The sequence below is a fragment of the Colletes latitarsis genome, chromosome 6, assembly GCF_051014445.1.
Source record: "Colletes latitarsis isolate SP2378_abdomen chromosome 6, iyColLati1, whole genome shotgun sequence".
Classification (NCBI taxonomy): Eukaryota; Metazoa; Arthropoda; class Insecta; order Hymenoptera; family Colletidae; genus Colletes; species Colletes latitarsis.
In genome coordinates, this window is record NC_135139.1 from 24,028,358 (window position 1) to 24,053,503 (window position 25,146).

The window sequence follows — 25,146 nt, forward strand, 5'->3', positions numbered from 1 at the left end:
ATCCACCAAAATGTTCACCAACGTAACAAATCTATGCACCCATTACTAACTACCCTGAGATACGCATGAGGAAATATTCACCGACCCAACCTCAAATAAACGATTACGACGAGAATATCTTTTCTTATAGCGTACCAGACACGAACAGGCTAACAGAAATATATTTACTGCAGTCTTTACAGTTGAAACAACCGGCAAAATAAATTCTTTTTCCGCTTTGTTTAAACTTTTTTGAATCTGCTTTTGCGCACGCGACCCGAACTTTATCGAACCAGTAGTAGCGATCAGAACAAACAACTCTGGTTCCTTTGAACATGAACATGAGCAAAGTCTATTTTTCACGTATTGAGTATAAATTCAATCAGCTATTTATACTCAATCGTATTGATAATATGCATGTGTATACATGTACATGTATAAAAAATTTCTTTTTTTTCAATAGTTAAAACATAATCAGAGAGTCTTGAAACGTGTATTTCTGTGTAAATTTTTTCTTTATTATGCTCTTTGCTTATACGTATGTGTCTATAAAAGTCAGAATATAAAAATGCTAAAGCAGTCGAGATTCGAAATTATATACCTTCTTTCTCGATTTTCCCACCCTCCGTTAGACACTAAGGAAGTTCGTCGTTACTAGTATCGCCGTCGATGCACTCAATTATGTCAAATCTGGTTACACTGGCCTGTGTGTCATTATAAAAACATGTTCTTCAGTATTAACAGTTTATATGCTTAATTTTTCGTGTTAAAGTTATTTAATCACTTTCGTGTTTTAATGCAGTTCTTGTTGTACGATACACAATGAATAATGTAAAATATAATAAAAATTCCACATAACCATAACCACCTTCTCACGATTGAACAATCGTTTGATTTTATCATATTTATGTAGGGAAAAGTATGTCTGTAATCTAACACTATCTACCGTACAGGAAAGATAAATTGATATTTCTGGGAAAAAAGAAGGTACTATCTTATATATGTATATATATATGTATATGTATATATGTTCATTTTTGTATTCCGTAAGCGTATAGATTGTCGGTGCTGCGGTGTGTTTCGTTATGTTGTAAATTATTGTTATCACAGATTCATTCCAAAAGCTTGCTACTATCTAAAGCGGTAATGAATATTTATATTAGATATTAAAAATTTGATAGAATTGTGTACACATAATTGTTTGATGAAAGCTCTGCTTTTGTTATCTTGCTATGAGTAATCGTTTGAGATATTAAGAGTGTAATTAAAAACATTGTTTGCCAGGTGAATCAGAAGATTTTTACGGTAAGGTATTGAAATGCCAAATTCATATTTGTACGCTATAAACAATGAAGGACGTGTGTTTGGATTATCAACATCTGGGAACATGTGGCGGGAGTTCACCTACCTGGGTATTGAATTTAAACAATTGTCAGCTGTACCGCATTTCATGTGGGCTATAGGCTGCGATCGTCAAGTTTACGTACATGTACATGGTTTGGATGTACCTATAAGGCTTAAAGAAGAAATATATGAAAATGAAGTAAGTTGATGGTGATCATTTTATTTATACTTTTATGGTAGAATTAAATACATAATATAAAATATCTTAATAATTCTTGGTCCATTAAAGTAAAGTTCAGTCATACTACATACATTTAAAGCAACATTTAATGTTTGCAGCGATGGCTTCCCTTAGATGGATTTAGTGGAAGATTATTACCTACAGATAGGTATAACTTTTCTAATCAAGATGGTACAGTTGACCGTAGTCGAGATAAAGTAAAGTTGCCATCTATGGCCTGGCAGTGGGAAGGTGACTGGCAAATAGAGACTACATTAGATGGCCAACCATTAGATCATGATGTAAATATGGTTGAAATTTTTATATTATAACAGTGAATTTAGTTATCTTTATATAGGTTGTTTACCTCCACCTATATAGGACTTTCGTTTGTTATACAATTTTCCCTTTGAAACAGAGTAAATACTATTTGAAATAATTTTTCGGCTAATGAATAATTTGGGACATAATTGCATCTATTTGAATTTGAAACATTTATTTTTGTTGTTGTGTTTCTTATATCTTTCTGTTTGTATGTAGATTTATTGTCTGTTGTCAACTTTGAAACAAAGTGTATCTGTACTGGTCACAGAGAATATGATATTTTGATAGGGATGGACATATGCAGTTGATTTTCCAACTACATATACCACAAAAAAACAGTGGAAATCCTGTGTCAGAAGACGAAAATGGGTTCGGTATAGGAGATACAGTGCCATGAATTCGTGGTGTGCTATTGCCCCTCTACATAAAGATCCAACCGAGGTAAAAGATTTATTCCGACGAATTACATTAACGCTCCAAAAATTGTTACTTCTTTCTTACACTGTTATATTACGTGTTGCAATATGTTTTTAGGAACCGTTTATTGACATATCTGTGGGTGGAAACCAAATGCCTGGAGGTAATCCTGGATGCCTACTAGTCTGGGCAGTAACCGCTCATGGAAGGGTATAACTTTTAAAAAAATTCTTCTCAAGCATTTTCATAAATCAGAGAGTCACATGACTTGTGCCCACTTAAGCGTCCTTGGCTGGTCCCGAGCGCGGACACTTAAGTGGGCACTACTGTAGTTCTGTTTACTGCGATAATTATAATCTTATCTTAACTTATCATAAATCATAAAAATGTAGGTAATGTTTCGTGTTGGTACCAGTACAACTTGCCCTGAAGGGCAAAGATGGAGCGCTATAAAATTAGCCACTGGTTACGAGGTATGTCAAATCAGTGTCGGAATAACCGGTCTTGTGTGGGCTGTGTTAACGGTTGGTAAAGCACTGGTGCGAACAGGTGTCACTAGAGAAAATCCAATGGGTATATAATTTTTTATATGAATTCCAAAGTTATTGTCTGTTTTAACCCTTTGTACTCCGAGATTTTTCCTTAGTACGAGTAGCTAGCAACTTCTAAGATTATAAGTATGTCACCGTAACAGTACCAGCGGAGTACAAAGGATTAATCATTTGGCACGAGTAAGCATAGTTTACTTTATAGGTGAAGACTGGTCGGAGGTTGAGCCTCCGCAAAAGGATTTGAAATTAGTACAAGTTAGCGTAGGTACGGATGCTGTATGGGCTGTGTCGCAGGACGGAGGAGTATGGTTTAGGAAAGGTATTAGAGGCGATATGAGTGGACTTTGCGAACAGATGGCTACTGGTACTGGATGGGTAGAAATGTTAAGCAAAATGTCATTAGTGTCCGTTGCTCCGAACGATCAAGTAATTTAATTTATTATAAACATGTAGATTTTTTTACAGTAGACTTTGTATGTGTGTTTAGTCACATGGTTACTATTGCATTAGGTTTGGGCTATTGGTCAGGAAGATCGGTGTGTATACTATCGTACTGGTATTACACGATCAGAATTAACGGGTAAAAAGTGGAGATTAATAAACGCGCCTCTTCAACTTAGCAGAGCGAGTAGTAATGCCAGTTTATCATCGAATAATAGGCACAGTATGTGTGGTACTCCTCAACAACAGAGACATCAAAGCTGGGGATCGTTGGTACTTATCTTACCAGGAACATCTAGTGGACATTGCAGAACAAAATTCGCGTTGGACTGTGTAATAGGAAAAAAATAATATTCTTTTCTAGAATCGGCCGCATAGTACTAGCGAGGGGACTACGTTGATTAGAGAATGGGAAGAACAATCTCATTCGGCGCCAACACCAACATCTTTAAAATTATGGCAACGCTCAAACGACGGTGTTTATATTAAAAATCCACAACAAACATCTTTCCAGGACATATATCTGAACGGGGGCAAGAAGAGGTAAACATATACAATAAAGCTCTGCTAACCCGTTTAACATAGCTTTAAACAGTCTTAAAATCACCACTTTTTAAATGATTATAGATGTACAAATTCGTTAGATATGGGTGATTTGACTGAAGCTAGTGTTGCGAATATAACCATATCGAATGAATCACTGACCAAAACTGGCGAATCCATAGTAGTCTCTGGGAAAGGGATGGGCAGTACCGTTAAGGTTAATAGAGAGTTTAATCACATGTACTATTTATCTTTCTTCATTGAAATTGAAGTTCAAAATTAAAATAATATAGATCAATCCAGCTGCATGGAGTCCTGTTCACTCGGTCGGCTCTATGGTAGGTGTAGAAGCTCATCCGGAAACGGATGGAAGTATATTCGATCCTGATTTAACTAGCGAATCTGGAGTCTACGGAGAAGATGAAAGCTCCGGAGCAATGTATTGGGCCGAGTGTGATGCTTCCTGGTACAAAATAGAAGCTGGAGCTTGTTTTGTTGATCCATCCAATCCTCCAAAATGGTATATTTAATACTACAGTAAATTCTTGATTTATTTCCTTATTATAACAATTAAAAAACCAGTTTACCTGCTATTTGAAATGTGTAGGATCGCGGACACAAATGGCGCAAATCACGGAGATATTGCGGAGCCATGGAGGATATACGTGTTAGAAGAACTGAAGAAAAGATTACAAAAAGTACAATTTGACGCGTCAATGTATGAAAAAGCTGTTGAAAAGTGAGGTCTTGGAAATTTTATAAAATGAATAACTAACATACTGCGCATACATGCGATCGAAGAATTTTGTATTTCGTAATGACCAATTGCAGATCATCTTGGGTAAAAAATGGTGATGCAAAATGTAAAATTAAGGGTAATGCTTCGTACGAAGATTGTATTATTGAATTAGAGTGGATAAGCAGCGATAGTGGATCTTTAGATTCCGGAACAGTAACTATTTTGAATTCTGACGGAGCAACAACGATTGTAAGCCGTCAAAGACATAAATATATCATAAATTCCCTTGTAAACGTCTCTCGATATTTAATAGTCCTATTTCAGGTTCAGTTTCCTATATCCGAAATTATGTGCGTAGTATGCTGCAGCGAACCAGGTAATCCACGGATAGCAATTCATACTCCTCGATTATCACGTTCTAAAGTTCTTAGATTACAGTTTTCCAGTGACACTGAAATGGAAGATTGGTTAGCGCATTTAACTTCAGGTATATATATATATATATACACATACTATACAAGATATGCTTATACTTATTTTACATAATATAACTATATAAATTAAAAAATGTCTCTCTTATTGTTAGTTTCTTGCCAAATGAATAATGTTTATGGAAGACCGGGCTCCAACTCGATTTGGGCTACCACAGCTTTAGGAGACGTATACGTTTACGATCCTGCAGCCGTAGAAGTATGTTAATACACGATACGAGCGAAATATATTATGCAATAAAGTTTCACAATGGTATTTACCTTTCATGACTTGATTATAGGAAAATCAAGTCGTTAATAATACTTACGTGCACGAATTAGACGTCGCGGGGAAGGAGTTGCCGTTCGAATGTATATTACAAAATGGTTTCGTATGTGGTAGTTCCTTAAAAATGACAGTTTGTATTCATGATGATGCCGATAGGTGAGAAACTATTATTATTTTAAACAAAATTACGTAAGTTACTTTTTCGTATATTTCCAAGTTCTTTATTCGACGTTTTTGAAATCGTTAGGTTGACATTTAATCTTGTCTGTTATATGATAACAAGTCTAAAACAAAAATCTGTGGTGGATAGCCACGATGTAGCATTACACTTTAATCCAAGACTCAAAGAAAATATAATCGTACGGAACACATATCAAAATGGACAGTGGGGCGATGAAGAAAGAAACGGAAATAGTCCGCTAAAAGCTGGTTCCGATTTCACGTTAGAAATCATTTCTGAAGAGCGAGGATATAGGATCTTTATCGACGACACGGAATTTACTTTTTATAGTCATAGAATATTACCGCAAAGTATTACACATTTACGGATTAAGGGATTAATGACCTTGTGCAGTGTACTTTATAGATCCAAGGCTGTATGTAGTGATCTCAATAACTATACAGTAATGTAAGGTTAACTTTTCACTATTGGGGCCCAAATCTTAGAAACGTTAACTGTGCATTACTGTGTAACAATTACTCCGTCAATCTAGAATAAAAAGAAGCTATAACATGATTATTATTCTACGTAGATAATCATTGATCCGATTACAATCTTTTGGAGACAAATGGGCGGGCATTTGAAGAAAGTTGAAACTTGTTCCGTTGGTGTAACATGGGGTATAGGATATGATAATACTGCGTGGGTGTATACTGGTGGTTGGGGTGGCTTATTTTTAAAAGGTAATGTATTTTAATTATCAACCTAAATAAAGGCAGTAATATTATTTATTAATAATTACAGGATTAGACAGCAATACGGGGATAAACACTATGGTAGATACTCATAACTATTACGTTTATGAAAATCAACGTTGGAATCCATTAACTGGATACACCTCCCATGGTCTTCCAACGGACCGTTACATGTGGAGTGACGCGACCGGACGCCATAGACGTACTCGAGAACATACTAAACTGTTATCGATGCACTGGCATTGGGTGAGTTCTATTATAGTTCGGATAGCACTGTCAATTTAAAAATGTCCTTCATTATCATCATAGTAAATTTCATGTCTATAAACAGGTATCCGATTGGATAGTAGACTTTCATACGCCTGGGGGCGTTGATAGGGATGGCTGGCAATATGCCACTGATTTTCCTTCTCAGTATCACGGTAAAAAACAGTTTACCGATTACGTAAGAAGAAGAAGATGGTTTCGAAGATGTCAATTGACAACTAGTGGTCCGTGGCAAGAATTAGGAAACACAAAACTGCTCGATGTTTCTTTATATGTATGAAATATTTAGAATCTACGATAATAATCCTAAAAATATAAGTAAATAATAATGTATTGTCGCGTTTATTAGGCAACTGGGAAACCTGGTACAGATGCTCAAGTTTACATATGGGCAGTAGCTACTAACGGTGAAGCTTTATTTAGGAGAGGAGTTTCAGAATCCTGTCCAATGGTATAAATACAAAAGTTTGCCGTCACAAACTTAATAAGGTGGTCAAGCTTTAGAATTGTAAATATCGACTTTCCTTTGAGCTTATGCTCCTAGAAAAATCTTAAGAACGGTATTTTGAAAATTTTGAGGCTTGACTACGAGCCCTTAAATATTCGTTCAAACTATTTGTTTACTGTTCATCTTTAGGGAGTTTCTTGGGAACATATACCGAGCGATCAAGCTTTAATAGGTATTTCATGTGGTCCAGGAGGTCAAGTTTGGGCTGTAGGAAAGAATGGTTCCTCTTATTGGAGGCTAGGCACCAGCGCTGCAAAACCTACAGGTACATAGATTATAACGTAAAGTTTCTACGTTTATTGTATTTGCCTGTTTGACCATGATTCTCATAAATCGTTACTAAAAATTTACAGGTGCACAATGGCAAAATGTCGAACCGTTGGCAGGTGCTCATTTAAAACAAATTTCTGTAGGAAAAGATGTAGTGTGGGCATTGGATACAACAGGTAGACTGTCCGTACGCCGTGAAGTGCAAACGAACATTTTCCCGGAAGGAACACATTGGCAAACACTTCCTGCAATGCCAAACGATCCTATTCATATAGGTAAGTCTCAAATTTTTCATTATATAGAGCAGCGTTTCCCAACCTTTTAGTGTCCAATAATAGGGTCATTTCACGTTCGATCATTCATCATTTTTCATACTCGAGGTCAAGAATTTTGATAAAATCGAAATATGTTTTAGTTCGCGTAAAATTATTCAAAGAAGATTGATTCGTTATTCGCAAATAAGTTTCGTCCAACACGGGCGAATATTATCAAAGTCTTCGAGTATAGAAAATGATGAATTTGGCGTACGATAGCCCCTTACCGATTTCCTCAAATCTAGTACAATCATCTCAACTAATCCTGATGAAGTATTTCGCTAACCGCATTAGCAGTCCCATTAAACTCTGCACTAGTGTTTTGGTTATACAGGTGTTCATTTTAAAATTTTACATCTAAATATTTCGAAAACAATACACTTTAGTATTATAGTTTCGTAATAAAGCTTCAAGCTTGTGTTTGTATAGGATTTCTTTCTTATCTAGATTCATAAACTGTACTGATAAAGTTTGGCACAAAAAACCCGGAACACTCTGTATAGTTAGATAATGGTCAAACTTAGCAAATGATGCATATAGTCTGTATAGTGCTGAACAATTTCGTAGAAATACACCACTTAATTGCTTTCTGAAAAAATTCCAGAGAAATGTCAGACGAAACCCCCAAATGCTGTATTTCTTGGAAAACTCCGCAGAATGCCCTTCAAAAAAAGCCCTGCGTTGGGAAACGCTGACATAGACAGCACACCTGTTAATTTAGATACATTCTCTGACCCCTCTTCCATAGGTATTCTTTAGGCGTTTATGATTGCGACGTAGACAATACACGTTCTAGTTCATATGAGTTTTTTTCAGATAAATTACAAGTTTATTATGTATTTACCGTAAGCTTGCAAATTAATTTTTTCTATCTTGCCTGCATGTTTTGTTTCGTTTGTTTTTATTTCATACTATCGTAAAATAAAATTTACTCGTAATCGGTATGTAATTCTTCGTCGTCTGTCTCAGATATGTCAGTTATAAATGCGAAACAAGGCTTTCGACATGTTGCCGTTGCCAGAGAACAAGGCCAAGTATGGGCGGTCTCTGGAGCTGGAATACTTTGCCGTAGAATTGGAATTACCGATCAGAATCCAGCCGGAACTGGTTGGGTCACCAGTATTGGGGTGAGTTGATCATTTATATCACGGGTTAGTGGTAATGTTAAATCACGTTTAATGTTACGATTACTCTTAACAGGCAAATTGGCAATATGTAAGTGTGGGAGGACTTGTAAATAAAATGAAATGAACAATCCATTTTTTGATCAGTGAAGATTCTTGTAATAAGATACACGAAGTATTATTGTATAACTATCTAGCAATGTGATATTCTAGCTTTCTGTTTCCACAGGAAAATTTTTCGTACGAGAAAGTGAATGCATGTGCATATAAGAGACATAAACATTTTCCATAATGTATATGGCTTAGCTTTCCAATTAAACTCAATTTAATAGTGTAAAAGCTTGACACACGACGTATCTAACAAACGAAAGAGATGTCTAAAACATACAAATCGTAACAATAATTGAACATGTAATATAAACTTGCTCTTTCTTTGTTAACACTTTGATGACTGCAAGTTTCATGCGAAGATTGTTGTCTGTTTACCGCCAGACAATGATTTTCAGGAGAGTTTCAACCTGATAAAAGCTCCCTAAATGTTCTTTTCGACTCGAAATTACAGGATTTTTACGATTATTTATCAAATTTCGTAATAAAATTGTCCAGTATTATTTTGTCGTCGAAACATTCCAAATATATCCATTTGCATAAGCATTGGATATACAGGGTGTTCGGCCATCCCTGGGAAAAATATTAATGGGAGATACTAGAGGCCAAAATAAGACGAAAATCAAGAATATTAATTTGTCGATGGGGGCTTCGTTAAAAAGTTATTAACAATTAAATTCAAAAATTTCAAATCGTTCTGGAAAAATTATTTTCGGTTGCGGGGGTCAATTACAATCATTGTTGGTCATTAGACATACCCCCGAAATCCTACCCAGTTTCGAGAAAAAAATTCGAGAAGGTGTGAAATTTTTCGAAGGAAAAAAAAAATTTCAAATCGTTTTGAAAAAATTATTTTCGGTTGCGGGGGTCAATTACAATCATTTTTGGTCATTAGACATACCCTCGAAATCCTACCCACTTTCGAGAAAAAAATTCTTTACTGAAAATCTAATTTGGCGCCCAAATTTTTCGATGAAAAAAAATAATTTCAAATCGTTTTGAAAAAATTATTTTCGGTTGTAGGGGTCAATTACAATCATTTTTGGTGAATAGACATACCCTCGAAATCCTACGCACTTTCGAGAAAAAAAATTCTTTACTGAAAATCTAATTTGGCGCCTAAATTTTTCGTCGAAAAAAAAAGATTTCAAATCGTTCTGAAAAAATTATTTTCGGTTGCGGGGGTCAATTACAATCATTTTTGGTGAATAGACATAACCCCGAAATCCTACCCACTTTCGAGAAAAAAATTCAGAAGGGGTGGAACTTTAAACGTTAATAACTTTTTAACGAAGCCTCCATCAACAAATTGATATTCTTGATTTTCGTCTTATTTCGGCCTCTACAATCTCCTATAAAAATTTTTCCCAGGTGTGGTCAAACACCGTGTATAATACTAATGACATTAAAAAAAAAATAGTACGAAAGGTTAATTTTATTTTTTAATAATCATGTACCACTCTAAAAGCATAACTTGATTGTACGTACCACTTGCCTTGCCTACGAATAAATTATTTTGATTATTACAGTATAGTGAACAGAGTTCGGGATTTTAGAATGATAAAAGACTGCTAGTGGAAGTATTCGAGATTAAAATCATGATAAAGCAACAGATCGTGCATATTTTTATTTTAATATTTTCTATGTATTACGTATTCCATATACTACAAATCAATTAAAAAAAGTGTATTGTTAGGAAGGTTGCTTAGAAAATCGAAATTTAGCAATAACCACTAATGTCGTGAACGAAAATGGATATTTATAAATGTTTTAAACACATTAATTATTTACCAATTATATAATATATTTTTTTTTATCGAATCAATCGTTTAATGAACCTTTCAAAGAACGTGCTAAATAAGTGTTCCTGTAATGAATCAATTTCATGTTATATTTGTAATGCAACAGCCATACATTTACATTTACTACTCGTAGAGTCTTATTTTAAAAACAAAATAAGTATTAAAAAATTGCAAACGTTTATATTTTCGAAACTATAAATACAGGATATCGTAAATATTTACAAAATAATAATTGTGCTATATTTAGGTAGTATTTTTAAAACACTATTGCTGATGTATAATTTATAAATATTTGTTTTATATTAAGCTTTACTCTGTTGATAATGTATTCTTATCACACGACTGCCTATACTATTTAATGTATATGTTTCATTGACAAATATGTAATAAAATAGCTTTCAAGATTTGATTAAATTATGTGAACGAATAAATCTGATTAAAAAAAAAAAAAAAAACAATTCGACATTATATTACAGTGTGGCTAAATGTCAAAATTATTATTTAAAAATATAAACATCCTTATATTACCATAATCGAGGAACGTTTTAAAATAAAAATATTTAAAAACTTATTAAAACTTGCTCTTTTAATTTTTATAAATAAGTTTCGAATTATTTGATATAAATACACGATAATATAATATAAAACAATATATTTCATTAGTGCCAACAGCACTTGAACAATCAATAAACGTAATAAAATTGTTTAAGAAATATGTACATTATATCAGTATGTTACAATATATGTATAAATATAAAAAGGAACAAACAAATTTTACACGATCCTTATATTCTATATATATAGTGGATCAGATTTTTTTTTTAACGGAGTTGTGACTATGTTTATAAGATTTAATGAATTAACTTTATGACGCGCAATAATTTATGGATGGATTGATGTAATGCTCAAAACGATCACTGTTCACTAGCGTGTTAAAAGTTTATGATAACAAGTATTTCACTTTCTAGCAGGGCTTCAAAACTATTATAATACAGGTTTAGGTTTTTGAAGCAGTTATGAAAAACTTTTTATTCTGAATAACTGTCATAAAGAATCCAAATTTCGGATTATATTAATTTAAATTAAAGTTCTTGTATCACCTCTCATATAGGTTCTATAATCGTTATTTTTTAACAACAAATATTTATATTGTGTATATAGATTCATTTCACATGAGAGCTAATGCAAGAACATCAACTTAAATCGATATAAATCGAGTTTTAGGTTCTTTATAACAGTTTCGACCAGAACTTTTATATAACGATTTGAAATCATTATTTTCGGAACCTATTATTCAGCCCTGCTTTTTAGCAATAATATGTAAAAATATTCTATACCGTCGGAATGTTAATGTCCTTTTTCCTAGTGACGTGCTAATATAAATAATATAGTTAATCGTATTTTGACACCGAAACGATAATCACTTCTGTAATACCTAAGATTTCTTCTGAGAAGATTTTTTTTTTTTTACATTCATACCAAATATCACATATTACAAATTGGTTATCAGAATATAGTTACAACTCTTACTTGATCCGTATATTTCCTTCTTATCATTTCAGCTTCCACTTTGTCTCTTTGTCCTTGTTCACTGTGAGATATTCCGTAAAGGAAATAAATACTGAAACCTGTTCGGAGTACAATAATAATTAACAACAAAGTTTGTTTGTACCTACGTTTAGTTTGCTTTGTTTCTTTTTTTTACGTACCAATAAGCATCCAAATGGAAAATCTGATCCACGTAAAAGCGTCTAATTGCAACATCAAATACAAATTTATGAAAATACTACAACATGGGAGAAGTGGCACTAATGGTACCTAGAAATAACAATAACACTGGTCAAAAAAAAGTCGCTAAAAAGAGCATTTATTCATCATTCATTATGGAAACAAATTTACGTATGTACCTTAAATGCTACTTCAATCTCTTGGACAGGTTGTCTCGCAATGGCCGCTAAATTCAATAATAATATTATCACAAGTATGACTAGTATCACAGTCTCTATCAGATTATTACCAAAGGCATTTGCGCCCACATTATTAATATATAACGCAATAACAAACACAATAATACCTGCAATAACAATAAGTCACGTATAAAAGTATATATTGGCCATGTTGGAAAGGATAATAATTTGAGTGATATAACTTACACAATATTGCAATACCGTATTTTGCAATTTTTGTAGAAATCTCAGTTATCTCTTTTTGATTGTGCAGATTGAACATTTGTTTTAAGACATTGACTGGTGTCAGTTCGTAATTATTCATTGTAGTCATAGAATGATTGTTAGATGCACATTCTTTCCCTTGATATCTAATGGTAGTAAATGTGTTAAATTTACTTCTTATATTTTGCTTAATATAATATTAGTAATATTTATTGCACTTGCCTCAATATTAAAACAGATACTGCCACTATAGTATATGCCAATAAAGTGCCTATAGACATCATGTCTATTAGCTGTTGCAAATTAAATATAAGTGTCATGGCTCCTGTGAATAAACCGGAAATCACTGTTCCGAATATAGGTGTCATCGTTTTCGGATGTACGGTTGCGAGTCGTTTAAAAATTATCCCATCGCTGCCCATGGCGTAAAGTATGCGCGGCAGGGGAAACATTGCGCCGAGTAAACTTGTGCACAATGCGAACGCTGCTCCAATATTAACGATCCATTTGATGGTTGGCCATCCGATTTGATCGAATACGTACGGAAACGGTGCGTCGACATCCTAAACATAAAATATTGTATTGTCGTGTAAGTTCTGTCCATCGATTTTTATATAATTTACAAAAAATCTCTTGACAAAGAGTTGACAAAGGACTTTGAAAGATCTAAACCTGATCATAATAAGGCCACATCATGGTCAGTACAGTGGAAATACTGAAATAGGCCAACAGAATTATAACTAAGGACACGACGATGGCTATAGGTATGTTCCGTTGAGGATTTTTAGCTTCTTCGCCGGTAGTTGCCACAGCATCGAATCCCACGAAACCGTAGAAACATTTGGCCGCGCCTATCATCACACCGCTTACGCCAAATGGCATGAATCCGCCCGATCCTGCATGTTGTACCGTGTCCGGTATATCATTTATCGATATCCTCCAATTCGCAGGATCCGCTAAAAATTTAAACAAAATAACAGTTGCATAAAATCGCGGTTTGTTGGTTTCTTTCTGCTGTGTTGCAATCGTGAATATTCTTACCTTTAATGGACCCTGCGACTATAATGATGACGATGGTAATTAAATTCACAACGGTGAATATGTTGTTTAAGATCGAGGACTCTTTCACTCCTATGCTCAATAAGACTATAAGTAGTACCACTACCCCGAAAGCGAAGAAATCTGGATAGTCGGACAGAAACGAAACGTGAATAGGCATGACCGAATGTAGCGTTTTGCTTATCACGTTTCCTATTAACGCGTCCAGGTAACTGCTAAGTCCCCGTGCAACGCTCGCGGTACCTGAAAATCGAAACAAGCGAACATGATGCGTCGTGTTGGATGGATCCATACGATCACTACAGGTTTTTCACTATAAATTAACTCTTTATCAAATCTATTAATTTACGCACCGATTACGTACTCCAAAATTAAATTCCATCCTATGATAAAAGCAACGAACTCCCCCACTGTCACGTAACTGTAAACGTATGCCGATCCTGCCTTAGGGACTCTGGAAGCGAATTCGGCATAGCACATTCCTGAAATTCAAACGAACGTTTCCTTCCGGTCGTACATAGGCCAATGCACTGGGTGTATTTAGTAGAGATACACGGGTACACGTGAATTAGGGATCTCTAGTATTTAATAACTGGACCGGACTATAACTCTACTTCAAATGAAGTTAGAGGAAAATGTTGCAATTTTAGAATCGAGCACGTTCTATTATACAGGGAGTTCGGCCACCCCTGGGAAAAATTTTAATAGGAGATTCTAGAGGCCAAAATAAGACGAAAATCAAGAATAACAATTTGTCGATGGGGGCTTCGTTAAAAAGTTATTAACAATTAAATTCAAAAATTTCAAATCGTTCTGGAAAAATTATTTTCGGTTGCGGGGGTCAATTACAATCATTGTTGGTCATTAGACATACCCTCGAAATCCTACCCAGTTTCGAGAAAAAAATTCGAAAAGGTGTAGAATTTTTCGATGGAAAAAAAAATTTCAAATCGTTTTGGAAAAATTATTTTCTGTTGCGAGGGTCAATTACAATCGTTTTTCGTCATTAGACATACCCTCGAAATCCTACGCACTTTCGAGAAAAAAAATTCTTTACTGAAAATCTAATTTGGCGCCTAAATTTTTCGTCGAAAAAAAAAGATTTCAAATCGTTCTGCAAAAATTATTTTCGGTTGCGGGGGTCAATTACAATCATTTTTGGTGAATAGACATACCCCCGAAATCCTACGCATTTTCGCGAAAAAAAATTCGGAACTGGTGGAATTTTAAACGTTAATAACTTTTTAACGAAGCCTCCATCAACAAATTGGTATTCTTGATTTTCGTCTTATTTTGGCCTCTAGAATCTCTCATTAAAATTTTTCCCATGGGTGGCCGAACACCCTGTATGAAGATGTTTCCAGGTGCCAACTTTTCAGCATTGCACAGTACATTTCGTTTGTTTCTTTTTACTTGGTGAATAAAGTTGTCGAACGAGACGATAAATAAAAATTGTACCGGCAAATGCGGAAGCGATGGCGGCTATGAGGAAGGAGATACAAACAGCTGGGCCAGCTGTCTCTCTGGCGATGCTGCCGGCGAGTATGTAGACGCCAAGGCCAAGGGTCGAACCCACGCCAAGCGCAGTCAGATCGAACAAACCCAAAACACGAGCCAACTCGCCTTTGCTCTCGTGATTTTCCTCGATCCGTCTTCGGGACAGTGCCCTCCACAATCGACTCGCCATGCCGAGCCACCTTTAATTTAACGTTCTTGTCCCTTGTCTGAAAACAGGTTTAACGAATTGCAAAAAACATAATCAGACGCCCAATTCGATCGATGCATAAAGAAAGCTATACATGTTTATTTAACAAATCAAAGACGACTGATTGTTTCTTGATAAAAAACTTTTTGCTAATTTGTATTATTCCAATTTCGTGTCAATTGATTATCGATGCGAGTTTTCTAGTAGAGCGTCTCTTTAAAAAAATATTTGCGAAACAAAGTGTGCTGCATCGATCGGAGGAAGTGGCACGGTACATAGTCTGAAGGTATTATGTCTGATAAATATGCCAGTTGCGATCAAATATCTTAATCAATCTCCGATGTACGATCTGGTGTTGTCATGCGACGATTTATATCACTACCAATTTGCGTGGAATCTAATTACTTTGCTTTTTGAATATCTATTTCGCATTTTTTATTTAAAATATATTGAGCTATAACTGTTACGCATCAAGAGGTATATTAGAAAACGTTCAATTACTTGTTATTTTAATTAAACACCTAACATGGCCACTCGTTATATCTTACGACTTAAGCACTACAATTTATCGTTTCTAATTAAATGAATGGAACTCTTTCTTTAAAATTGTCGTTACTATCTCATCTCGAGTAAGTCTCATTAAAACAACAAGTCAAGAGCAGAGAAAAATGATTTAGATAACAATGTAGTACGGAGTTCTGCACACCGATAACCATTGTGCATGACTATCACGATATCACTTTACAAAGAATGCTGATTATACAGCTCTCGAACGTTCCCGTGATTTAACACCTCATTTTTCATTTGTTCGATATATCTGCTGATCGATCTATGCGATAGACGGAAGCAACAAGTTAATATAAAATAAATAATACAAGATGTCAGACGTAACTGATAAAAGCTATATCACTAAAGCGGTTACAAATACAAAAAAAAGTCATACGAGTCTAAAAAGTGCACTGCATCCTCTTTTTAAACGAAACTCCATAATTTTTGTCGCACTATTACGCATTAGAATGTTTATAAACGCGAGTCTAGGTCTAATATCAATCAGTGTAAGATTAACTTTCTCACGAGAAAGTAGGTATGTTTATTTTATTAATGACTGTGGTGCTCCAAAATTGAACAAAGAAACGTATCGTTTTAGAGATATGGCTTTTCCCAGTTGCGTGGGACATCCTATATTTATGCATTTCTCCTCGATAAACGCGTGCAAATATTAAACACCGTTTATGATAATAATGACGCCTCATCGTAACGAGGGAACACCAATTGTGTCAAAGAAAATCTCGACAATGAATAGGTGGGACGATCAACGCGACAGATTAATAAATTTTCACGATCGTGTCTGTCATCGTGCATTATCTATTCGTCGAAACTAACGAATAGGGATTAGTATACGAGAGATGATATGGGTAGAGAATTCTGATGATAGATAACACAAATCACAAACTCTTGACAGCTTCGATAATTATCCTTATTGATCGTTTTTTTTCGAACGACACATAATGAAAAACGCGGTAAAAAATAGTTTTTTAATCAAATCATATACTTATTCCTTACTCTTTCCCTTACATTAAGTATAATTCTAATTATTTTATGAAATATATATATATTTTTAGCGTGTCCTCTTTATCGTATGCGATTTTAGAATCGTGCAGAATTACAGAGGGTTAAAATATCTTTGACTGCGGAAAAATGGTTGTATCGCTACAGTCCGCCGACATGGTAATGAAGTGCAAATTGGTCCACGGGCAAAAATATGTTCTACCGTTGACATGCCTGTTTTATTTTGTGTGAATTGCATTATTGAACGATTAAACCACCCACGTGTCGGTTCTTGATAATCTTATTGACATACGCTCAATTATATCTATACAACGCTGTCGCTTCATGCATTATCAGAGAATATAAAGTTAAATTTTCCAAAGACAGCCAGAAACGAGTGTGGATCTTACGTGACCATCTAAAAAAAAAAAACAAATAATTGTTCCAGACCATACCCCCTTCGAAACCTCTTAATTTCTGGCTAAAGCATTTCTTGTTTACATAGTGGGAAATTTACGAGCAATTTATGTTTGCAGCAATTACATAAACAATCGTATTAACGTAGAGAAATGAACGTGTTTAATGTTCCTGAGCGTAAGATTATCGCAAGAAAGTATCGACACCGCGATGGCGAATTACATTATGATTGATTTATTCCACACTGTCAGAATGTTCGTTGCACAACTATGTGCTAACCGGTAAGATCTTTCTACTTTTTTTTTTTCCTCTTGGAGTCGTCGATCATGCAACTAAATTGCGTTCAAGAACGTTTTTACGTGATAGAGCGCGTCACGTCTGTGCAGGCGTAGGAAACCACGGCGATCAAGGCTAATTTCCCGAGAAACGGGATATCAACACTTTTGCTGCGGGAAACGTTAGTTTCTCATTTGCAAGCTACGTGCACATTATGCTCCTTTTAAATGGCAAAGCGACGATATTTCGTAAACGAACAAAAATGAAAAAGAAAATTACCTTTTCGCTTTAGATAAATTAAACTTTCACGTTAATGAACGAAGTATGAGTAGAACAGTCTATTTAGATATTTAAAACACGGATTTTTCTCTTCCGGACAGCGGAGAGTTTCTTTTGTCCGAGATATTTTTTTTAGGACAGTATCAAGGATGTTTACGCTAATTATACGACCATTGAATCATTTAAGATCTCAGGACGAAGATAGTATTGCGAAATTGTTGTGCGTGTAGATACAGGTCTAAATAATTGCTTCTCAATTACGTATCTACGTCGGAATCAACTCTATAGTGTTGCTTTTTAGAATCTGTGATAGTTAGAAAGGGAGTTTGGTGTTCTAGGAATTTACCGTTTCGTGGTTCACTTAGAAAAAACCATACCCACGTTCATTCGTGGTAAACAAGAATATTAATTTAAGTGGCACTCATAAAACTGATAGCATAATACATTTTTTACTTATCTGAGATCAGTGTATTACTAACGGGTGTCTACTATCGTGTACTTAATTAAATTGGTATGCATTGTTATTTAGACTATCAGAGATTGTTAAATTAAATTATCTGAATGTATGTATACGATGCGTATTTTTCTTCAACTTATTTGCACACGATCCCCAAGGTTCCCTGGTCGTTTACGTCTTCACTATTTACCTTGATCTCTTTAAGCAGTGATCGTGATCGGTAACTGAAAAGAAGAATGGACTCGTCGTTACGTATTCACTGTTCTACGCAGGGGAATCCGTCCTAGCAGAAAAATTTATTCTAACCACACACGTGGCACGACCGTAGGTAAGATTCCACGATACTTTGCTATAATTGCCCGATATTCGTGATACAGGCGTTTCTATAATGAGAGGTAATCATCATTACCATAATGGAAGTGAATGTGTTGGGTTTCTGTTTCCTCGTCGAGGAATTATATTTTATCGCCGCTACAAAAGCTTGGACAAAAGTGAAATCATTCTTGCTCGGTGCTCGTTCCTTAACCTCGATTATTTTCCGCAGCCTCGAGTCCCTATCATATACAATGTACATTTATGTTATTACATGTTCGACATAATCTGACGATTTCGTGACTGAGCGATAAACGAAATATCAAGAATGAAAAATAGTATATACAAGTAACACTGTAGGAATATCCTCGACATTTGCTTCGTACGCGTAGTTTTCGTTTCATTCGGCTATCTTGATAATTCAATTTATACGAACACTGCTTATATATATATATGTATATTATTAAATAAACAAAAATCAATTCAATTCAACAATCAGGAACCATTATCATTAACAATCCATGTATAAGATAATGTTAAAAATATAAAACATTCCTAAGATTGTTGTTCTTCTGATATTCGTCGACCACTTGACTGTCTCGATGTTTATTCCACCTTTGAAACAGATTTAAAGTATAGTCAGTGTAACTGATGTAAGTTAAAAAACATATATCTAGATTAAAATTGCATTAGATTTACGGGCACTTAAACCTAGTGTTAAAAGATAGTTTGGCGTATAGTTATATGTATAATTATAAAATATATAAAGTGAAGCACGTGAACACGAATTTGATCGTTTGAATACACGAGATACATATGCGTGTGAGAAACGACGTAAGTCAAAGTATGACACTAACCGGATATGGTCTTCCATACGTCATACGAGTCTTGACGTGGATCTAATTATCCGAGAAAATTGCTTACCTGTTTTACGAGCATTCGACCGAAATTTACGGATCTCCAGTGACATTGGCATAAAGGGGAGCCAAACAAAACGTGTGCTACCGGCGACTGGTCAACGCGACAAGGTTACAGCCCAATTAAGGCGACACATCGTAGTGCCGTGTCCCCATTGCACGATTCCCCTCGCACCATCCGCGATATAATCCCTTTATTTACAATATGTACGCGGGCCAATTACCAATTATAACAATCATCGAACATGACACTCTTCGACACGTTTCGGCAATTCGCTTCTCCACCGATGTCCTGCAAACGTGTATACAGGGTGTTCGGCCAGCCCTGGGAAAAATTTTAATGGGGAATTCTAGAGACCAACATAAGACGAAAATCAAGAATACCAATTTCTTGATGGAGGCTTCGTTAAAAAGTTATTAACGTTTTAAGTTCTGAATTTTTTTCTCGTAAATGCGCAGGATTTCAGGGGTATGTTTAATGACTAAAAATGATTGTAATTGACCCTCACAACTGAAAATAATTTTTCCAAAACGATTTGAAATCTTTTTTTTTCGTCGAAAAATTTAGGCGCCAAATTAGATTTTCGGTAAAGAATTTTTTTCTCGAAAGTGCGTAGGATTTCGGGGGTATGTCTAATGACCAAAAATGATTGCAATTGACCCCTACAACCGAAAATAATTTTTCCAAAACGATTTGAAATTTTTTTTTCCATCGAAAAATTCTACACCTTTTCGAATTTTTTTCTCAAAAGTGGGTAAGATTTCGAGGGTATGTCTAATGACGAAAAATGATTGTAATTGACCCCCGCAACCGAAAATAATTTTTCCAGAACGATTTGACATCTTTTTTTTTTTGTCGAAAAATTTAGGCGCCAAATTAGATTTTCGATAAAGAATTTTTTTCTCGAAAGTGCGTAGGATTTCGAGGGTGTGTCTAATGATGAAAAATGATTGTAATTGACCCCCGCAACAGAAAATAATTTTTCCAGGACAATTTGAAATTTTTGAATTTAATTGTTAATAACTTTTTAACGTAGCTTCCACGACAAATTGGTATTCTTGATTTTTGTCTTATTTTGGCCTCTAGAATCCTCCATTAAAAGTTTTCCCAGGGTTGGCCGAACACCCTGTATGTACCATAGACATTGATTTCATATGTCGTAAGTACATAGTAAGTAGACAAGAACAATAGCTAATAATACTCAATCTCGCAAATAATTCCGAGGTAGATAAATTAACACTGGGTAAAAAATTTCTTTCTACAGTCCTGAGTGTAACCCGAGTCCTAATTCGCGTCTGTTTATGTCACGAGCAAAGTGCATGTCTTTCGAGCCACCAAATTAACTGTAACTGTGTGCACTGATTGTTTTTTACGCATTTTCCCCGAAAAATATTGGGATTCTGACAATAATATGTATATTCTGGCGAAAAGAGTATCGAAACTTACCAGTATACAAAGTTACATGTCTGCTTTGATGTCTGAAGACATTTACGAACTTCCTGTGTCGTAAAGACTACTGTACTGCATAGGCTTTTACGCCGACAACATGTTTTACGCGATGATAGTTTGGAAACCAGAAGCCAATAAGTGTGATTTTGTCACTAGACGGTTAACACGTTCCCTGTCGTGTGGATTGTATGCTCCCCACGTTGAGCTTTCCGTTTCACGCCGCTTCAAATCTTCACCATTGAATTACAATGGGTAATTGTGGGACACGTGCGACCCGAGCAGTGTGAACAGAACCAATGTAATAAAAGTAAGTTTGCAAATTATTTGGGATAAATGTCTGGAGTACGTTAAAATAAAATAACCTAAGAAAAGGCATGAGTCAGAATTCGAAGGTTAAGAACACTTTGAACGTAACTACGTTACAAGGAGTTGCGGAATTTAAAAAGTAATTATTCCTTGTTCCTTAAAGTTAAAAAATGAAATAAGCATAGCACATCCCCACGAATAATTATGAAATTTTAAAAAGTGTCTTTTCACACCTTTGGTAGGAATAGTGTTGAAAAACGTAGAAAAGGAATCGAAGTTGCAATGATATTTCGTCAATTAAACTTAATTAAAGAAAAACTAATTATTGAACTAAGCTGTGATCTAGATTCGTTAGATTTCGAATCACGAAAAAAGTAAACAAATTTACAGACGAATTGCTTCGATTTAGTTCTGTTAACAATGAAATCATCAGAGCTGAACGAAAATCCAGATTATAGAGGCTGAACTAAATCCATTATCCCTTCTACTATTCTTATTACCGAACGCTTCGACAATATGTTTCATAGACGAACGCATCGTACCGATCGTCGAAAGCTTTTTCAAAACAACTGTACGATAGAAACATAATATTTAAACAACAATCGAAGCGAATAACAAGTGCACGATGCTAGACCGCGTCGTACCGGTTAACCAACAATTGTATTAGCAATTTTCCTCTACGTATACAAATCTCGTTGCATACACTCATCCATGAAAATATCCAACCACTTACATTTACATCATTCAACTAATAAAATACACTGAACCATTTCATACTATATGATTACGTATAACAAGGGGTGGGACCTAAGACTACATAAGTGAAATTAGATAACAATATACAGAATGAGTCACACAACTATATCACCTGAATTTTCTCGTAAACTATTTGTAAACTGGATCACAATTTGCATTAATGGTGGCTAATCAATTCCAGAAAGAAGGGCATATAAAATTGTGTTGCTAATTATTAATCAAATCAAATGCTTGTTTCACATATACAGGGTGTTCGGCCACCCCTGGGAAAAATTTTAATGGGGGATTCTAGTGGCCAAAATAAGACGAAAATCAAGAATACCAATTTGTCGATGGAAGCTTCGTTAAAAAGTTATTAACAATTAAATTCAAAAATTTCAAATCGTTTTGAAAAAATTATTTTCTGTTGCGAGGGTCAATTACAATCGTTTTTCGTCATTAGACATACCCTCGAAATCCTACGCATTTTCGAGAAAAAAATTCTTTACCGAAAATCTAATTTGGCGCCTAAATTTTTCGTCGAAAAAAAAAGATTTTAAATCGTTCTGGAAAAATTATTTTCTGTTGCGAGGGTCAATTACAATCATTTTTCGTCATTAGACATACCCTCGAAATCTTACCCACTTTTGAGAAAAAAATTCGAAAAGGTGTAGAATTTTTCGATGGAAAAAAAAATTTCAAATCGTTTTGGAAAAATTATTTTCTGTTGCGAGGGTCAATTACAATCGTTTTTGGTCATTAGACATACCCTCGAAATCCTACGCATTTTCGAGAAAAAAATTCTTTACCGAAAATCTAATTTGGCGCCTAAATTTTTCGTCGAAAAAAAAAGATTTTATAATCGTTCTGGAAAAATTATTTTCGGTTGCGGGGGTCAATTACAATCATTTTTGGTGAATAGACATAACCCCGAAATCCTGTGCATTTTCGAGAAAAAAATTCAGTACTGGCGGAACTTTAAACGTTAATAACTTTTTAACAAAGCCTCCATCAACAAATTGGTATTCTTGATTTTTGTCTTATTTTGGCCTCCAGAATCTCCCATTAAAATTTTTCCTAAGGGTGGGCGAACACCCTGTATATTTCATTAGTTGAATGTTATAAATCTAAGCGTTCAAATACTTTCGTGTACGAGTGTACGTATGGAAGGAACAGTTACTATGTTTCGATCACGTGACCGTGTAACGTCGGTTCGTTACTCGTTGATCCTTGAAATCAACGAATCTGACATTTTATGCTAAAAGCAGGAACTGGATATATTTTTACTTCCGTGGCCATTATAAATCACGAGACGCATCCACGTATTTTTATGCTTTACACGTGCATCGTGTAAATAACTGCTGACACAATATCGAGCACGTTAAACACGAGGTATTGAAAAAGGAACAAAATTGAACGTAAACTTGAAACGTCGCGAGCAGAACGTGTACGGGGATAAACTAGCTTCGTTCCAGGAATGGTAAATTATCGTTACACCGCGGCGAGGAAAAGTTACGAAGTCGCAAGGAAAATGTCGTAAGACTAATTCTCTTGCAAGACTCCCTTTTTGAGATATTTCTCCTTGCCAGGATATCAAATGTTGTACACGCAACCAGTTTATTGCTACGCGGCCTGAAAGCAATAATGAAAGAGAAAGGAATTCTTTCAGTGCCCGCGCAGCACAATTGTAATAAATCAACAGACACATCGTTTTAACGCTATCTCAATGGGAAAAATTAATTATTTAAGCAAAACGATACTTTCGTACATGTTTCGTTTACTTAATTCGATTTTGTTTTAAGCACTTTGAAAAAATATCGTTATCCGTATAAAAATCTAATTAAATCTTGGGATGAAAATATGAGACTTAAATCTATTCAGCCGTTTAGATGGAATCGTATTAATATACGTACACATTTTCGAAAGAAAAATTTTGTTGCAATAGTTGAAACATATTTTCCGTAAAAAAGAATTGTCAAAGAATATATTGTTTTTCTACAAAAGTTTCGGGCTCGATAGAAAAATAATTCATTTTAATAATAGACGTGTATATCGTCTTTCTCTCTTTCATTTGTCCGACTCTGATCGGTGAAATTATTCAAAATTTCAAAAATACTCAGTTTCCAATTTTTTTTTACCGTTCTTAATATTACAGTTAACAGTTCCAGTACTTTCACTAATTTGCAAATTCTAAAAATATATTAACGATATTCCACTCGTCGACGCACTTAACTCGTCGTTATATGAATATTTTTAACGAACCAATTTCTATTATCGAACAAAGAAAAGATTTCGTCTCTGATAATTGACCATTTTTGCTACGAATAATAGCAATGTATGTACACGTACGACACTTAACATATGCACACGAGCACGTGTATTTGTGTACACTTGCCTGCGAAACATTACTGTTGCGTTAAAGTTTACATATAAAAAAAGACAAACAAATAGATGTAAAGGTAACGACTAAACGACTTTCCAATAAAAACGTATACGAGGTATACTGGAAACAATTACCAGTAAAAATACTAAAGATTTGGAATGCTCGTTGGGTTTACTAAAATTATACGATTGCACGATCCGTTAAAATTTTTTTTAAAAGATACATTCAATTATTTAATATTGCTTGTCCAGTCGCGCAAACTTTCAAACGAGACACAGAGAATGTTAACAAAAGCCCGTTGGATTTTTGTTACTCGATTTCGCATAAATGTGTCCGTAACGGCGTGTACAATGTGGTCTTACCTGATTCCGGAGATGCGTGTCACAAGGGAAAACGTCTCACGCACAAAGACACTTTATCCAGACAGGATGGACATACGTAACTGAATCGGAAGTAGGTCGACACCGTGGAACCGGTCGCACCGGAGTACGATCGCAAACTAATAA

General features: G+C 34.9%; 2 protein-coding genes across 8 annotated transcripts; one reads left to right on the forward strand and one right to left on the reverse strand.

Annotated features, from left to right (window-relative positions):
• The first annotated feature begins 623 nt into the window (after nucleotides 1-623).
• On the forward strand, nucleotides 624-11,366 carry Pex23 (tectonin beta-propeller repeat-containing peroxin 23). 3 transcript variants are annotated; one of them, XM_076766870.1, is made up of 26 exons: nucleotides 624-966; nucleotides 1,264-1,522; nucleotides 1,663-1,845; nucleotides 2,156-2,308; nucleotides 2,402-2,494; nucleotides 2,677-2,857; nucleotides 3,038-3,261; nucleotides 3,346-3,549; nucleotides 3,641-3,819; nucleotides 3,904-4,036; nucleotides 4,113-4,339; nucleotides 4,427-4,558; nucleotides 4,651-4,807; nucleotides 4,883-5,045; nucleotides 5,145-5,248; nucleotides 5,331-5,473; nucleotides 5,565-5,913; nucleotides 6,070-6,220; nucleotides 6,282-6,478; nucleotides 6,564-6,773; nucleotides 6,849-6,950; nucleotides 7,137-7,272; nucleotides 7,361-7,552; nucleotides 8,196-8,339; nucleotides 8,561-8,718; nucleotides 8,792-11,366. In XM_076766870.1, exons 2-26 carry the CDS (start codon nucleotides 1,298-1,300, stop codon nucleotides 8,840-8,842), a joined length of 4,191 nt encoding a protein of 1,396 aa, XP_076622985.1. In that variant the 5' UTR covers nucleotides 624-966; nucleotides 1,264-1,297; the 3' UTR covers nucleotides 8,843-11,366. The 3 variants fall into 3 exon arrangements, with proteins under 3 accessions (XP_076622985.1, XP_076622986.1, XP_076622987.1); XM_076766871.1 differs by lacking the exon at nucleotides 8,196-8,339; XM_076766872.1 differs by lacking the exons at nucleotides 624-966; nucleotides 1,264-1,522 and having other exon boundaries at nucleotides 1,717-1,845; nucleotides 2,084-2,308.
• Nucleotides 11,261-25,138, reverse strand: Slif (cationic amino acid transporter slimfast). 5 transcript variants are annotated; one of them, XM_076766883.1, is made up of 13 exons: nucleotides 25,003-25,127; nucleotides 21,214-21,446; nucleotides 20,969-21,116; nucleotides 19,774-20,058; nucleotides 15,314-15,579; nucleotides 14,209-14,337; nucleotides 13,838-14,098; nucleotides 13,469-13,752; nucleotides 13,019-13,359; nucleotides 12,779-12,942; nucleotides 12,533-12,699; nucleotides 12,335-12,443; nucleotides 11,261-12,253 (listed from the first exon to the last, which is right to left on the reverse strand). In XM_076766883.1, the coding sequence occupies exons 5-13, from the start codon at nucleotides 15,540-15,542 to the stop codon at nucleotides 12,132-12,134; spliced, it is 1,806 nt and encodes a 601-aa protein (XP_076622998.1). In that variant the 5' UTR covers nucleotides 15,543-15,579; nucleotides 19,774-20,058; nucleotides 20,969-21,116; nucleotides 21,214-21,446; nucleotides 25,003-25,127; the 3' UTR covers nucleotides 11,261-12,131. The 5 variants fall into 5 exon arrangements, with proteins under 5 accessions (XP_076622998.1, XP_076622999.1, XP_076622997.1 ...); XM_076766884.1 differs by lacking the exon at nucleotides 20,969-21,116; XM_076766882.1 differs by lacking the exons at nucleotides 19,774-20,058; nucleotides 20,969-21,116; nucleotides 21,214-21,446 and having other exon boundaries at nucleotides 25,003-25,138.
• Between the last annotated feature and the right edge of the window lie 8 nt (nucleotides 25,139-25,146).